At 39.5% G+C, this 16,776-nt stretch overlaps 1 protein-coding gene across 1 annotated transcript in view; it reads left to right on the top strand.

The window, feature by feature from the left end:
- The window catches only part of BTBD7 (BTB domain containing 7), a 32,440-nt gene that overhangs the window by 6,609 nt on the left and 9,055 nt on the right, over positions 1-16,776 (top strand). The window contains 6 exon segments of the mRNA XM_075712742.1: positions 11,459-11,667; positions 13,067-13,142; positions 15,470-15,630; positions 15,932-16,075; positions 16,210-16,272; positions 16,274-16,420. Of these exon segments, the coding sequence (XP_075568857.1) occupies positions 11,459-11,667; positions 13,067-13,142; positions 15,470-15,630; positions 15,932-16,075; positions 16,210-16,272; positions 16,274-16,420 (800 nt within the window).

The following is a 16,776-nucleotide window of genomic DNA, read 5'->3' as shown; positions in this document are numbered from 1 at the left end:
ATGCTATTTATGTCAGATATGTATGTCTTGATATTTCTGACCTTTAGCTACTTTCATCAATAACCTATTTTTGGGTGTAAACAACAGGGGGAGGATACAAGAGATCCTTGTTGAGTGGAGGAAGTATTTAGACTTGTTATGAAGTGTCCCTATATGTTAACAAGGCTGTCAACTTGAATGAATAATTGTTTCTGTAGTTTATGTCAAAGGAGGTACACCAAGCCTGCAATCTTGCTGTTGGAAGGTAATTTTAAACAGCTTGCTTGTGCTAGTCCTAGGTCTAGTATCTACTTCTTGATGTACAGAACTGAAGGCAGGGGCAGTCAGCATTTTCAGGCTTAAAGTTTAGAAAGTTTCACTTCTGCCCATTATTCTTGAAGATCACTCAAATCTTGATAACATCCTGCACATGGAGGCTGGCCAGGGTTATTGCAATCTCTGGCGAGGTGTCGGAGCGCTGACTGGTGAACTAGTAATGTGGCACGAGCTTTGCTTGCTGTTCCATCTGTTGGTGTTTGAACTACTTAGTGGCAATATTATACATAATGGGATATGGCAATTGCTTCAGGCCTTGCTGGTGGGGGATGAGAATTTCACTTTTGAGCTGAGAACTGGAGAATGGAATTCACTGAGATCAGCAACATGATTTGATTAAACTAGTTCAATTTTTTTAAGAAAATAACTTCTTACAGTAGATCTGTACGTCTGTAACTTCTAGCTATCAAATGAAATTTCACAAGAGTGTAATCTTTATAATATAAACTATCAAGTAGACTTCAGTAAAATAGGAAACTTCTTAAGGGGTAGGCAGGCAGAAGCAGGTATAAGCATTGCAGGAAGAGATCATACTTATAATGGCTTTTCCTAATAGTTGTATCAAACTGTGAGTGATAAAGATATGGGAAACTAACTAGAACTATTGTATCTTCTGTAGAGGTTGGTAGTAGGAAACTAATTTTCAGATGATGCTGAAAGTTGAAATAACCCTACTGCAACAAAACTGGCAGAAAACAAAGGAGATAGGTTTTCTGACATATGCTGCTACAGGAATGCAAATGAGCTGTTCTTAGGCTCAGAATCATTGAATCGTAGAGCAGCCCAGGTTGGAAGGGGCTGCTCTTGAAAGATCATCTGGTCCAACCTTTCATGGGAAAGGGAGTCTAGATGACATTATCTAGCACCCTGTCCAATCACATCTTGAAAACCTCCAGTGATGGGGACTCCAGTGTGTCCCTGGGGAGGTTCCAGTGAATGACTGTTCTCACTGTGAAAAAAGTCTTACATAGAGATGTCTTCCAGTGCAACTGGCACCTGTTGCCTCTTGTTCTCTCCATGTGGTTCTTTGAAGAGAGGGCCTCTGTCCTCTTTGTAGCTGCCCTTTAGGCACTTGGAACACTGTGGTGAGGTCCCCCTGAGCCTTCTCTTCTCCAGGGAGAAAAGACCCAACTCCTTCAGTCTTTCCTCGTTAGGGCAGGTTCTCCAGCCCTTTGATCATCTTCGTGGCACTCCTTTGGACCCTCTCCAGTGTGTCTACATCTTTATTTTTGTTGTCGTTCCCCTCTTAAGTACACCTAGAAACTTAATGTTGAATGTAATGCAGAAGTGGCAAAAAGTTTTACTGTAGTTGAACCTACAGTGTTAAATTCATTCCTATGCAATATTTGCAAGTTAATAGTACTTGAGAAATGGACAATTCAGTAGATCAGCTGAAAGCAAGAAAGGAAAATGAGTTTAAATTTAAAAGGTGATATAAGTGTGCAGTTTCTCCATTTTGGTGCATGCATATAGACAAGCGCTAAAAGGATTTAGTGTGCTCAGGGAATACTAATGAGGGAATTAAACTGTGAATGAAGCCCTCACTCAGTAAGACAGTGAATAATTATGCACTGTCTCATAAATGAACAGGGTCTAGTTCTTCCCCCAGATTGGAAACCTAAACTGGAGCAACTGTGATCTGGAGATGCTCTGATGAAACAGTGTAAGTGATAACAAAGCAGATAAGCAATGATAGAAAGAGGACCTCAAAGAGAAACTTAGGCAGACTTGCAGATAGGAAAATGGCTTTTATTTTTTAGGTGTTAGTAAATACTGAAAAACAGAACTGATGTTTTATTTGATGCTGAGTTTCATTATTTCTGCTTGCTTTAAGTTGAGCGTGCTTGGATCAGTGTGTCCTAAACCATCATTCTTTTCAGTAATGCACTACAGACTGGTGCTACTCTGGAATATATATTCTATGAGTCAGCAGTAACAAGGTCTTAACTTTTCCCTGGAGGTTTTCCCCCAACACTACCTTTAGGGGAGGAAAAAGAAAGACAGCAGCAGGGAGCTGCACTGGGCTTGCAGCATGCTTGGGTGGCTGGAACCAGCGAGTGCAGCACTGCGAGCTTGGTCTTGGTGGCCCTCTGGATGAACCAGAGTTGTAGCATTTTGGGGGTGGTCACTGGGAGGAGGTAGAGGGATGCAGTGGCCTTCAGAGGTTTTTCTTCTTTCCCTAGTAAATCTGTGTCTGACCACAAAAGTGGTGAGGTTGGGGCTGGGGAGGTTGTTATACATAGGAGAGAAATGCAGTAAAATCAGGCAAGGGTTGAAATATATTATATTATCAATACTAGCAAATGTAAATTTGGCAACCCTTCAGATACTGAAATTCTAGATGTTAACTTGAAATAATTAGGATTTTACAAATCAGTACTGTGTTCCCTAGGTACAGGAGAAAGCAGTAAGCAGTCTGTAGAAAATCTGTATATGCCAGTGAAGTCAGTATCTAATAACTTCGTACTTAATTTACTGAGTTCATGTTTAGGTCATTGGTACTATGCTGACAGTGAAGAATTGTTCTGGTATAATCTTAAAATTAAAAGGAAGCTTATATGATTGGGGAAGACTATATGCCTGCACTTGACTAACAGATCACTTATCAAAGTATGCACTTTAGTAGTGACCACCGTTCTTGTTTTGGCACTTAACGATAGCGCCTTGTCCTCCCTTATTGTAATACTTAACATGAGGTAGATGAGAGATCTTCATTTCAGTCGTGTCCTTCCCATTCCCTAATTTCATCACTAGCATACTTCTGTGCTGGAAGCTGTCACTCAGACATCTGACTTCTAGCTGTTATGCGGAGCCATGCTGGAAGAGACAGCATTGTGTATGTGTCGGTCTCCGACACTGAGCAGGCAGTTCTTGTGAAATCTCTTAGCTTGGTCCTCTGACAGTGCTTTTCTAGTCATTTGTGCTGCGGGTGTCCAGTTTTGCCCAAGTTCTGACTGATCCCATCAGTTGGCTCTCGCAGTAGCTAATGTCTTAAGTTTCTTCTCTAGATTTCCACAGCCCCTGGCTCGAGTTTTTTGATTTGGTTCACTCAGGCTAGCCAATTGCAAACTTGCTAAAGCTTGTCTCCCTAGTTTCCTGGAAAATATTTTGTGTTCATATATAAGTCTGGCTATTCTTTCCAACTCATTTTGCTCACTTTTACCCAGTTTTGGCTGGGTTTCTGTAACTGAGTGTCAAGTGAAGTTGATGTATTTTAAAGCTTCTGATCAACTGTTTTTATTTTTCAACAGATTTTAGTTTGATTTGTCTTCAGGGACCTTTCTAAGTATCCAGATGTTGTATTTTTTCCTCAGTTTCAGCAGATGATTCAACTTTGACTATTTCCATGGAAATCTTCCCATTCCTAACACAGTGATACTCATTTTTCTTACAGTTGTATTTTAATAGATGGTTTCCCTGTGGTGAAGTCAGTGATGGTATGGGTACGTGGTGTGAATCTTTACTGTCCAAGTAAAGGAAGACTACTTTATTTAGAATTTACTCTGCCTTCAGCTTGATTTGTTTCAGCTGATGATTGTCACTTATCTTCCAAGAAAAACTGAATTGGATCTTTGAATGTGCTAATTTGAATAAATGAACTTAGCAGCAAGTGTATCTCATCTATAGAGCTGATCATACTGAAACCCATTTGTACCCAATTTGTACTGCAACCCATTTGTGCTGCAGTATTTGTTAACTACCAAAAAGTGAAGCTCTTCACTGCTTTCACAGAGGCTGTACTGATTAGAGCCCTCTCCAGAAGGTTCAGGCACATCCCTTAGTGGAATGTTTCTGTGCTCTGCCTGGTTATTTCTGCACTTTGCTCCTGCTTTCGTGTCTGCATGCTACCTTGCTGCTCTCTGTCAGCTGTACTGGTACGATTGTTTTAACACATTGACTCACAAGGATCAGGTTTAAAATCGCTTATCCCTTCCTCTTCTGTAGCACAGTTATTAAAACAGATCAGTTCCCTAGCCCTGTTCATCATGTGCTGTTGAAATAATCCCCCTTCCAGTCTTACTGCGCTGCCACATCTGCTGTTGTTGCAGAGAAGTTTAACTTCAGGTATCCTAATTTTATTAGATAGCTATATTAAATATATGACTCCTCTTCTGCATCTTGGCCCTCCCTGTTGCTCACTGTCATGAATAGTCTCGCTGAGGTGGTGGTACAGTATGTTTTCCTGTTACGGGTTTTTGGATACTGGGACCCTATGAAATAGTTTTGCCTGGGAATCTTTTCTGCCTGCTGATTCCAAAAAGTCTTCTGAAGTAAAATTGACAAAAAATAACTTAATTTCAGACTTTTTGCTTTCCTTTTATTTTTAGGTGTTGACTTTACCCTTGACAAGAATAAGAAGAAAGAAACTTTATTTTAAAGCCATATTCAGTAGCGCAGCCTTTGATCTAGAGGCAGATACTGCCTGACATCAAAAGTACCCTTGATCTCAGCAGGACTGAAATGCTGAAATGCCAGGAAGCCCACAGTAACAGTATTAAATACACACAAATGTATTGTGGGAAGATTAGAGCAAGTGTGTCAGTTATATATCAGTGCAGTAGGAATGCTCAAAAGAACTAGTCTGGCACTTACACCTTTAAAATAAATTGTGTATGATTAAGTAAATATTAACATAAATCTGACCTACTATCTCCTTACAATGATTCACTTGTACTCAAGCCTGGAATTATTGCTTAGGCTTTATATTATGAAGATGAAGACTGGAGAAAGCAGGAAGTAGAAAAGACCTTTCTTAGAGAGTTACATGCCAGGGTTATATGCAAAGATAAAGAATTCAGCTGAGTTGTGCAACCAGGCACATAAAATTTGTTGCAGTGTCATAGTTTGCAGAGAAACAGATCTGGTCACTGTTTTCATGTTTTTCTTTCAACCACCTGTGTTTTAGGAAGTATATGGCTTAAATACTGAATTGTGATGGCTGGAGGGTCCCTCTAAACATCAGCTCTTCCCCCCTCAGCTGTTCATTGTTCCCATGTTAAGTTCTTCCCTCTGGTTTGTTACGGTTGAGTTGGCACCTTTTTGTTTCTGATCCACAATTGTTTCTGTTTAAGCTGGATCAGCTACACTGCCTGCTGCTGCTGCTGAATGTGCTTCTTAAGGAATGATGAAGCCCAGACGAGGGCCATTATCGACTGATGGCTGCAAGAAGCCAAAAATGTAGATGCAGATTTCGGGCTTCCTAAATGAATGCATTTTGCATGTGGCAGGAGCAGAAGAGTAAATTAATTTTCATTGTTTGGGAGAGAAAGAGCTTTTGCAACAAATATTGAATGCTTTAAATGTGTAACAATTACATTACATCTCTGGCTAAACTTAAAACTTCAAAAATCCAGGTGTTAATATCTTAGAATGTTTAAGAGCTGTATAACTGCCATATCATAAATGAAAATATTTTTAAATAACACAAGTTGCGTTGTTTTCATCTGCTCCCTAATTTAATATTTCAAATGGCTGGATAGTATGTAGAATATGTATGGGATTTGACATAACTTACTGAGTTTTCACTGTGGAGGGATAGTTAGCATAACACAAAATGCTGCCTGACCTAACCTTCAGATTATATTTTATTTTCCCTTTAACAGTTAATCTGAAGTCCTATAAAGTCATCAGCGTTTGTATTTGGGGGGGGGACCCCTACTATATACTTTTAACAGTGCCATATTAGATATACTCTGAATTCAGCCTTTCAATGATGGGAGTACATGAACATTTTAAATTTTTGTGCTTAGAAAAATCAGCAGAGGGATTAAAAATAGCTCAAAAGAGGTGCTGAACTTGGCAATAAACTTCAGCGGTGTTTGACCGCTAATGCCCATTGAGTCCTTCTTGATCTCCAATGCTAAGTAGGTCTTGTTTTGTTTTCTACAAAACATTCACGGAGTTTTGCACCTTCATGTAATGAAAACTTGTGTGCTTCAGAGTTCTAAAATGTGGAAAATAAGGCACCTGCAAGTTACAGGCTTGGCATCAGTTAACTGTTAATTGCTTTTTAAAGTTGGTGGTTTTTTTTAAAAAAAAAAAACATTTGGGGAGGAGATGAAAAAGAAAAGCACTGAAACTTCAAGAAGCTAGAAACCTGTAGCATTCCTTTAAGACAGAGAATATGGTGCTACCAGGAGGCATTAAATACTAATAAACTGGGAAAGTCAGCATGCATCCAGAAGGTGAATGCTGAACAAGATCCCTTGTTCACAATACCGTTATAGGAAAGGAGAGGTTGCAGTTGCTGCTTATGTGATAACCAGTTAAAAAGGTGTAGTTTCGTGTTTGTACTGTGTAAGTCTTCTGACTTGCTCTTGCTGTTTTTGTAACTGATGTTTTGCCTACTGCTGTGGAGAACCTAAATTCCTAATGTCATGTCTTTCAAGTTTTGTATGAGGTCACTTGAATTTGAGACAGATTGTTTGGCTGTCAAAAGTGGTACTGCTGCCCTGCCTCCTGCATTAGTCTCCTTGTTTCTGTTCTCTGTGCTGGCAGCTGGGCTTGTGCTATTGGCAATCTAATGCTGCTGAAAGCAGAATTGACAGAAATTAGTTGACTTGTTCATTGAGTGGCCACCCAAGCACCAGTGTGACAGAAGAGCAGGAGATGTGGAGTGTAAGATGACGACAAACTGGTTTAATACCACTACACAGGGGGTTAGCTTCCATGACTGCTCCCACAGCCTGTGAGCGTGGGCTGCTTTCTGAGGAATCCTTAGCAAGTACAGGACACGTTTGCATCTTTGGGTCTGTAAGATGTGGGAAAGAGGCTGAACAAATGCTGTCTTCCTTTTTTCCTTTCTCTTTCTGTCAGAAGGTTGGTTAGAACAGCAAGGGTGCTCACGCATGGGTGAGAGAAGCATCGCTGGAACTTCCAAACATGGTGCAGTCCAGCCTAGCTACAGATCATGCCTCTGAACTGCTCTCTACATGCCAGCAAATTCAAAAAGTATGGTTCCTGATTGCCAGCATGGTCTCTCCCAATGCAACAAATTTGAGAAAACATTGAATAGCTTCTAGATTCCAGTTCAGTGTCAAGATGAATTCTTACTACTTCTTTTTTCTTGGCTCCACTGGTTTGCATAAGTTTAGGGGAAAGGTCTCCACCACAGGATGAGTTAAATCAAGCTGATGATTTTGTAGCAAAAATTTTTGCTTAATTCCACTTTTGCTGACTGTTGAAGGCACTTAATTTGTCTTTAGTAGGTCTGTCAACTGTCTTGATAAGATCTCAAGCTACTAGCTAGCACGTTAAACATGGGCTCAAGCTATCTGTTTTTGGAAGGGCTGTGGAATTGCATATGAGAGAGAACTGAGGAAGCAGAAAGGACTTGTTGGTAGGCAGGACCTATTGGTATCCAGCAAAAGGAGTGCATGGAATAGCCTCATTTGTCCAAAATGTGGCAGTCATCTTTCATGTCTTAGAGTCTAAGCTGAATCTCTGAAAGATACTAATGGTCACAGAAGCTTGTGGTAGAGCACTTTGGGACACTGCAAACAGATCTTGGAAAGGCTGTTGCTGCTCAAATATTATAAAATAGTACTCATAGGAAAACAGTGCGCTCTTCCACTGTGAAGAACAATATTGTGGCTATTAGATGACTGCCTTTTTTGCCAAGTGGCTGATTGTTAAAGCAAAAAAAACATGCCAAAGAAGAAAAGAAATTGGATTCCTTCCATAGCTAGAATTGGGTTGTCCCAGTTTATTTAGATGTTCAGAAAACACTTTAATTATTACCTCATGCTTACTTCGGAAGAAATACTTTTAATAATCCCACAGTTCTGACACATTGCTAAAATTACTTGGGAGAGGGACTGTTTCATTTGCTAGGAATCCTAAATTAGCTTTTCACTTGGTGATGTCATATTATTAGTAGTTGTGCCATAATCGGACTTGACAGAAGAATTGAGGCTGAGCTGATGCTCTGTTTCTATAAATCAGTGTTACTCGCATCTTCAGAACCGCATCTCATGGAAATGTAGTTTCCTGTCTTTGTAGGGGGCAGGTGTCCTTATTGTTTCAAAAATAAATGTCAGATGAAATACTATGAATGGCATTCACTTGGAGATAAGTCTCTTTGCCTTTACGGTTTGAGTTTCCTCGTGACTGATTTCAGTGAGTGGGTTTACATACTGCCTTTGAAATGGAGCAGTCCTTATGTGTAACCTTTAGACTTCAGGGGGATGTAATAATCTGCTGAAGTCAGCTTGCATGCAAACAGAATAATTGCATGCAAAAAGTTGTGTTAGGATTTAGCAGGGCAAGACTTAGTGCAACACAACAGATGACCCTAAATAATTGTTTCAAACAACCATGTGTTTCTTATTCGGGGAAGCAAACTCCTCTTTTAAGCATACTGCAGCTAGTCACAGTTAGCTGTCATTTGCCATGCCAGGTTTGCTGCTAACTTAACGTTTTCCTTCTTTGAGCCCCAAAAGGGAAGATAAGAGGGACTCACAGGACAAAGTTAAATCTGATGTTGGCCATTAACTATGTAAGGAAAAATTTAAGGAAAATTGTAAGTAAAAATGGATACCGAAGTGGAAAGCTTCGGACTTCATTTGCTCGTATTTCTGACATGTGCTGAAGTGTTTTGAGGTTTTTTTTTAAGGTAGATTTTGGGGGTTTTTAAACACTGTTTTTCAGATTCTTGACCAGAATTTTTTAAGAATTTGGAGTGAGGTTTAGCCTTCAGGCTTCTGGGGAATTCCTCCATCTATAGGGGGCAGTTTCTCTAACGTGTACCAAAACCCCAAGGAGTGTATTTCAGAGCAGTTCTCATCCTCTCCTCTCATCTGTACCAGTGATGATCGGGCTGATGTTTCAAGTGCCTCTAACCAATACGCTAGTCCTCACCATGCAGGTTAGAGGTCAATATCTACAGTAAGGCATCTGTTCTTACCTGTAGTAGTAATAATAATACATAACCCAATGGTAATAGGTAGCTCTGAGAAGCGATGTGTTACTTCGGTAATAGTAAAGGACAAAGCAGGTGTGTTGAAACATGACTCAACGCTTACCCCTTTGTCAAAAGCAAACGGAGAGTCTAACTTGGGATGAATAGCGTAATGCTTCCTTTAATGCATTGTTCGGAAATGTGTATGCTTTTGGTAGCCCTTCTGTTAGTGGCTGCATCGATACACGGTCTTCCTTTTGTTAGGTGAATCAGGCATGTGAAAAACAAATCATCCAAGTGCTTGTTGAGGAAAGTTTAAGTATGAACTGGTGTAAAATTTATTGCTGTTGCGGGGACAGGCATTATTCTCATAAATTCCTTTAGAAAATAAATAAAAATTGTTTCCAAAATTACATATACATTCAGACATATTCCTGGAATTTGCTGCAAACATTCTCATTGAGCATTGACTGTATTTATTATATTCACTGTATTTTCTTTTTTTATACTTCAGAAAATTTTAACGGTGGAATATTGTTCTCATAATTAATATGCTGGGTTTTTTATTGTATTAAGTAGAAAAATGTGCATTTAATAGGACTGGTAAATTTATAACCTGCCTCATGTTTAAACTGTTGCTTCCTAGTACCTTCTTCTGTGCCTACTGTTTACGCTTCCCTTTTCAGTGACTTTGGTCCTAAGTAGTAGTTCCTTTGACAGATACCTTTCTACCTGACGTAGCACATTCACTTATTACTACTTACTCCTTAATAACATATCCTTCACGTTATTAGTTGCAACAGAAATGGAGTCAATGCTTATATTCTGTATGCTGGCCTATGTAGAAAAGTAAGATTTTCTGTTAATTATATTAATTGCTGCTAGTGTGTCTTGCGTGTATGCAATCAGTTCAAAAATATGTAGCATCAGGAGACCCTCTTTGTCTTGACAAATGTTAACATCACCGTGCTAAACAATTTCTTACTCAGCTTAGTCCAAGAGCTCAGTAATGAGATACAGTTCTCTAAACAACTGTCAAAGTTCAGTTTTTAAATATCCTTGAAACTGAGGGAAAAATGACGATGTATAAAAAGTAAAATAACTGCAGTGTAAGCATGCTGCTCTGAACTGTTTGGGGACCTCTTGTGGGCATAAGCACAGCTGTAATTTTGTGGCTGTAGTGGGTTGAGACTGGAATGTATAATTCTAGAACTGGATTTTTTTTTTTCTTTAAATTGCTACCTTTATAGTACAAATAGAAATAGTATTCTGTGTATATGTAAACCAGATGTACAAATGAAATCAGCGAAGTGCTATTGGAGACTTCAAGTTATCAACGTTGTGGTACCATCTGTCTTAACTCAGTAACCCCAAGTACCCATGTTTTCAGCCCTACGGTGGTACATCTCCCCTCATTTCTTCCAAATCTGCTCCATCTTCCTTCAGGAGACTTAAATATCCCCTGTCTCTTCTTTAGAAGACATGCACTCTGTGAAATGCAGCAGTGAGTACGAAGAAACTGTAGCAGGCTCGCTGCGAGTCAGAATACCTGCCTCTTGGATGCTTCACTTTCTGCTTCCCCGTGGGAGGAGGTGTTCCCTGTCCTGGTCCCCTCTGTGCCTTGCTTGATAGGGAGGCCAGGGTGGTGGCCTGGAGCAACCACCTGCTGCTTCCTGCCTTCTCTGTGAGTTAGAAAGTGATGCTTTGCTGCCCTCATCCTGTGCTGAGCAGCTGAGAACCAACAGTGTGTCACAGCTTTTGTTTCTGCTCCTCTGCACGGTCTGTCTCGGGAGGGCCCATGTGCAGAGTGATACGGATGAAAATTCCACCTCTGTTACGGTTTATAGGCTTCTGTGAATCTGCTCTAAACAACAGGGACTCAAATTCAAATCTGCAACTTCAAAATGTGTTAAACAGTCCGATAATGTATATTAACCAAAGGAGGTTGTACTAGGGCTAAACTAGCTTTCCGGTTGCTCATCCAGGCTTGCCAGCAGACATGACGTTTCATGTGCCTTTAAAAGGTAAACGACTGTACAGTTGGAATCCTAAACCACAATTAAAATTATTATACTTTTAGTCAGAATTTAACCCCCTTTACAACCTTGGTCTGTAGGGCACATGTTTTTACATTCACTGGGAGTCATATAACCCTTTATATTATGGATTTAGCCGTATGTAGTGTTTCTTCAGAATCAAAGTGCCGCTGTAACAACATCATTGATTTTTGCTTTTGTTTCCTAGGCTGTGAAGATATTATTGCTGAGAGCATCTCACTAGACACCTTAATTGCCATTCTGAAGTGGAGCTCTCAGCCGTACGGTTCCAAGTGGGTACATCGTCAAGCACTACATTTCCTCTGTGAGGAGTTTACCCAGGTCATGACTTCAGATGTCTTCTATGAACTTAGCAAGGACCACCTGCTCACAGCTATTCAGTCTGACTATTTACAGGTAACCTGCAATGCAGAATACAGCTGGGCCTGCTTGAAGCAGGATATGCTATACCATTACTGGAAGTGCTTGGGAGTAGCTCATTTTAAATTGTAGGCAAGACTGGGTTTGTATGCACACTAAGTATTCCTTTATAGTATGTAAAAAATGAAATTGAACTAGTGATTAAGAAAACTATTTTGTTCTTGGCTTGTAACACAACCCAAACAGGTGGTATATACTGTTGCTTAGATGCCTAATAATAGTTTAGAAATGGCTGCAAATTATTTTAAACAAAGCATTTCTGAACCTAACATTTGCCTGCGTGTTTAAGTGTTTTATAAAAAATTATGTGGTGGTAGTAGTTTTGCTGTAACAACGTACATCCTAGTTGGGGACAGTGGGAGCTAATAAACTAGTAATTGTTCAGAAGGCTTAATTTATTTTTTAGGAGAGACATAAAGATACATTTTCTGACAAGTATTGCAGAATTTCTTTTTTGTGACTTTCCTTCAGTGATTGTGTGGTTTTAGGGAGAGGAAACCATACTGACTAATAGAAGGCTTGTGGATTTTTGCTGCCATTTCTCTTCAAGGGAGATATCTTTATAATGACAACCAGCCTTTTGTAGCTTAAAGACGACTGGATTTTTTTTTTTTAATTGTATCTGTCCTAATATAGCTTTTTTTTTTTTAAAGTATAAAGTGTTAGAGATTATGTAGTGTTGTTTAAAAAAAAGTTTTGTTTACTTTAAGCATTTTGGGAATTACAGTAACAGTACTGTTGACCTTCCATAACAGTGTGTATTATGACTAGATTTCCTACCCTAGTTGTTAAGAAATTAGGTAGATAAATTTTTCAGTACATGATTTTTTCCTCTAAAAATGTTAAGTGGTTAGCACGTGTATATAGGTATGAACAAAGCAAAGTTGTTTTGTTTATAGTATTACTGAAAATCTTTCTCTTCACCTAGATTATAATTTAGTTGGTTTGATTATTTTTATAGCTTTTTCAGGCTGTGCAGATGCTGAATTTGTAATGTTAAACAGGAGATCCAAACACCCAGTGTTAGAACTGCCCCTTTAATTAAACTTTAATAATTCAATTTTAATACCTGTAAGTTTTTTCCAAAAATTTTTCCTTCTGTAGAAAAAAAATTTTTTTTCCCCTCCTCCTAGGGATTTGATAAGTGACATGAATCTAGAAATCAAGGTGGTGATATACCAGTAGTACTACATTAAAATATTTGGAGGAAGTGGTATAGCAGATCATAAAGTACAAATACTTACTTCGCTCTTGGTATAGTTGTGTTTGTTTATAGCTGCAAAAGACCTGTGTATCTGATTGTCTTTTTTTTTTGTGTGTGTGTGAGTGACACTAAACTAAGCATATACAGATTGTAACTTTCTTTTTCTACCAGGCAAGTGAACAAGATATTCTTAAATATCTGATTAAATGGGGAGAACACCAGTTAATGAAGAGAATAGCAGATCGAGGTAAGGATCCTTTAAACCACACAGTACTAAACCAAATAAACCAAAATGTATGGAAGTTCTTTTTTGTGGGTAATCTGTAACTTAAGGAAGTTTAATCTACTTTGTTTGCAGTATGGTCAAAACTAAACAAATACACTTTTTTTTTTTTTGAATGCTTTTGTTCTCTAAAAAATGAGAACGCTGCCATTCTGAGGGAGCTGGGATTGTTTAGCCTCAAGAAGAAAAGGCTTGGGGGGTGGATTTTAGCAAAGTCTATAAATATCTAATGGCAGGAAGCAAAGAAAATAGAGCCGCACTCTTCTCTTGGTACCCAGGACAGGATGAGAGGCAATGAGGCATTAACTGAAGTACAGGAAATTCTGTTTAAACACAAGAAACTATGAAGATGGTTAGACACTGGAAGAGGTTGTCCAGAGTAGTTACGGGGTCTCCGTCCTTGGAGGTGTTTGAAACCTAACTGGATGTAGTCGTGGGCAACCTGCTCTACCCTGCCTGGGGAGGTGTGGGGAGAGGATGGTGGTTGTGGCCAGACCAGACTTCTAGAGGTCCTTTCAACCTCTATGATTGTCTGGTTTGGTTTTTTTTTTAAGTGTGGTTGATTTGCTGTTGTCTCAGAATTATTTTTCTTGTAATTAATGCATGAAATAAAAAAACCCTGCAGTATCTTTTACTTTTCTGTGCTCATGCAGGCTTCTCACAGTAGTCTTATTCTTAGTTTACTGTGTCAACCTTTCACTTCAGTTTGAGTACATTTCTCCCACAGAAATCTGTGGTAGTGAGAAACAAGCCATCAGGTGGCATCAGTGCTTTTCCTAAAGTAGATGTAAATGTATTTTTGTTAGCTCAGATGCATATTATTGCTACAGTGGTAACTTAAGGGCAGTCTCATGTGTGTTGGATATGGGAAGTAGGTTAAATGTATATTTTCCAAATAACAAATGCAAGTAACTTGTAGTTCCTCCACATCACAAAGTGTCAATCAGATAGTACAATGAGAGGAACAGAAAGGGAAGAACCTGCTTGTGTGAAAACAAGGCAGTGTGGCTACTGTCTTTGGAGGGCTGGCCATGTTTTTGAAATCCACTGTTATTGCTTGTGATATAACTGCTTTGTCATAGACATGCTGTATGAAGTGCAACAAAAAGTCAGTTAAAATACGTGCTGTTAGTGACCTGAGTAAGTATTAACCTTCTATCTTCAAACCAAGATTTTCTAAGTGTCTTAAGGCAGATTGGAACGTAATGGAGCCAGTTAAACAGTAACAGACCTGGACTGGGGGAGAAGCTGCTCATTTGGAGTAATTGTGCAGCTTTCTGGTCTGTGGTGTTCATTAAGTAAATGGCTCATTTCTCTTTCATCAGATCATCGGATAACATGATAAGCAAAAGCAGAAATAAGAGCTATGCCAAGTTCTGTCAGATTAGGGATAAATTTAGTCTAGCAATTTGGTCTAAATTCCTCAGTGACACTCCTGATTTTGCAGCTCTGAGTATGTGGCGGTGTTGGTTGAATACCAGAAAGCACTAGAAATCATAACGGGCTGTGGCTAAAACTTGAGCTGCCTGTACTGAATGGAGGGTGGGTATGTTTGACAGGTTTCCTCAAAGAGGGAAGTTAGTCAAGGTCAGGTTGAGCACAATACCTGAAGTACAGGTGAAGGTTGCTAACTGAGGGAGGAAGAATGACCCGAGGGTGTCGTATGCTGTCATCTTGCAGTCTCTAGGAAGATTCCCACTCTTGGCATAAATAGGTATCCTGTTACCATGAGAGCATTTTGAATGGGTTTGACACAGCTGTTACTAGGGTGACTTACATGAAGCTAGAATAACTTATCCCAGTGGTCTCTTCAGGCCTTAATTTGCATAAAATAAGTTTCTGAAAACTGCTGGGGAAAGGGAGAGGAGCTGCAGGAGAAAGCCTTTGGGGAAACTGCTAGCAGTGAAGCATGGAAGTTTTCATAGTGTAGCTGGAGGTAGAGCTTTGTAAGTGTTTACCCCAAGTGCTACCTCTATGTTTTCTCCCTGGCTTATGCTTTGAAACTGACAGCTGTGCAAATGACAATTAATGGTTGGACTTGATGATCTTAAAGGTCTTTTCCAACCTGAATGATTCTATGATTTTATGACCCATGCTTGTGTGAACCTGCTGATGCTTCATATCAGTTTTTAAGGCATGAAATAGTTTTGTGGAACAATGCAGATAAGCACTGTGATTTTTAAATTAGACTTTTCTTTCCTCGTCTATAACTTTCCATAAGCCCTGTAACTCCTGCTTTCCTATTTAAACTTTTTGATGTAAACTTACTATTTTTTTATTCCTTCCCACAGAGCCTAATTTACTGAGTGGTACTGCTCACAGTGTGAACAAAAGAGGTGTGAAGAGGAGAGATCTTGACATTGAGGAGCTGAGAGAGATCCTGTCTCCACTTCTACCTTTTGTCCGCATTGAGCACATCTTACCCATGAATAGTGAAGTACTGAGTGATGCAGTAAGTCAGTAATCTCATACAAATATTATTTCTGGATTTGTTGTGCTTTAGATTCTACAATGTTCAGGTTGTGGTTTGGTGGGTTGTTTGGGTTTTTTTTGAGGATTAGCTCCTAAAATGTATTTGCTCAGAGTAGTAAGTGTATAAATCTTTTTCTGGTTAAATTTTCTGTGCTTCAAATCGATCAGAAGGCAAACAAAAATCACTGATGTAAGGATTCAGTATGAGAAATGCATTTCTTGCAAGCTTTCCCCATATTCATACTTAAAAAAACCATGAAACTCTTTCTTGATTCTTAAAGATGAAGAGAGGCCTGATTAGTACTCCTCCTTCAGACATGCTACCAACATCAGAAGGTGGAAAGTCAAATGCCTGGCTGCGGCAAAAAAATGCTGGAATATATGTGCGGCCAAGACTGTTCTCACCATATGTGGAGGAGGCTAAGGTAATAATCATTAACATTTGAGTATTGTTAATCTGGAGTCATCAGGGGGTTCTGTAAACAGGGAAAGATTTTGGTATGTTTTGTCTCTCTTTGCATGTACTGGCCTAAAATACTAACATTTTCAATTTAACAAGACTTACAAGATTGATCATCAGGCTCAAGTCTCTAGAACTGGTCAGAAAAATTTCAACAAAATTTTTTTTTGTCGAAATTGAAATGTTTGCGAGACAGATCTTGATGAAATTCCACCGGAAACAAAGCAGCGTTCTGAGGGAAACCTCCCTGGTTTCCAGCCAGTTTGCCGGCCCAGCTCCTCGGCAGCCCACCTGGCAGGCGGATGGCAAGGTGAGAGCCTGAGAGTCCCAGTTTGCAGCTAGTCAGCAACCTTGGTGCCAGGTCTTTCAGGCTCCCCAGCTCCCACCAGAGCTGGGTGGAGAACTACTATTCCACTAGGCAGAGGACTCTGATATTTCATCTTGTTTGAATCGGAACATATCCAAAATCCTTTTGATCCTCCGCAGAATGGAATAAATATCTTGTGTCCAACTTGACTGAAGTCCTTTGTGTCCTGCTCAAGCAGTAGCTTCCCTATTTAATATCTTGCATGAGGACTGTCAAACTGAAGATCTTGTAGCATCTCTGATGGTGCCGTTTGGTGACAGGGTGGAGATGTCTGTGTGGGGCAGAAACATTCCATATTC

This window comes from Pelecanus crispus, chromosome 6 (assembly GCF_030463565.1).
Source record: "Pelecanus crispus isolate bPelCri1 chromosome 6, bPelCri1.pri, whole genome shotgun sequence".
Lineage (NCBI taxonomy): Eukaryota > Metazoa > Chordata > Aves > Pelecaniformes > Pelecanidae > Pelecanus > Pelecanus crispus.
Note: the sequence above shows the minus strand (reverse complement) of the source record. Positions and strands in the feature narration are given on the sequence as shown.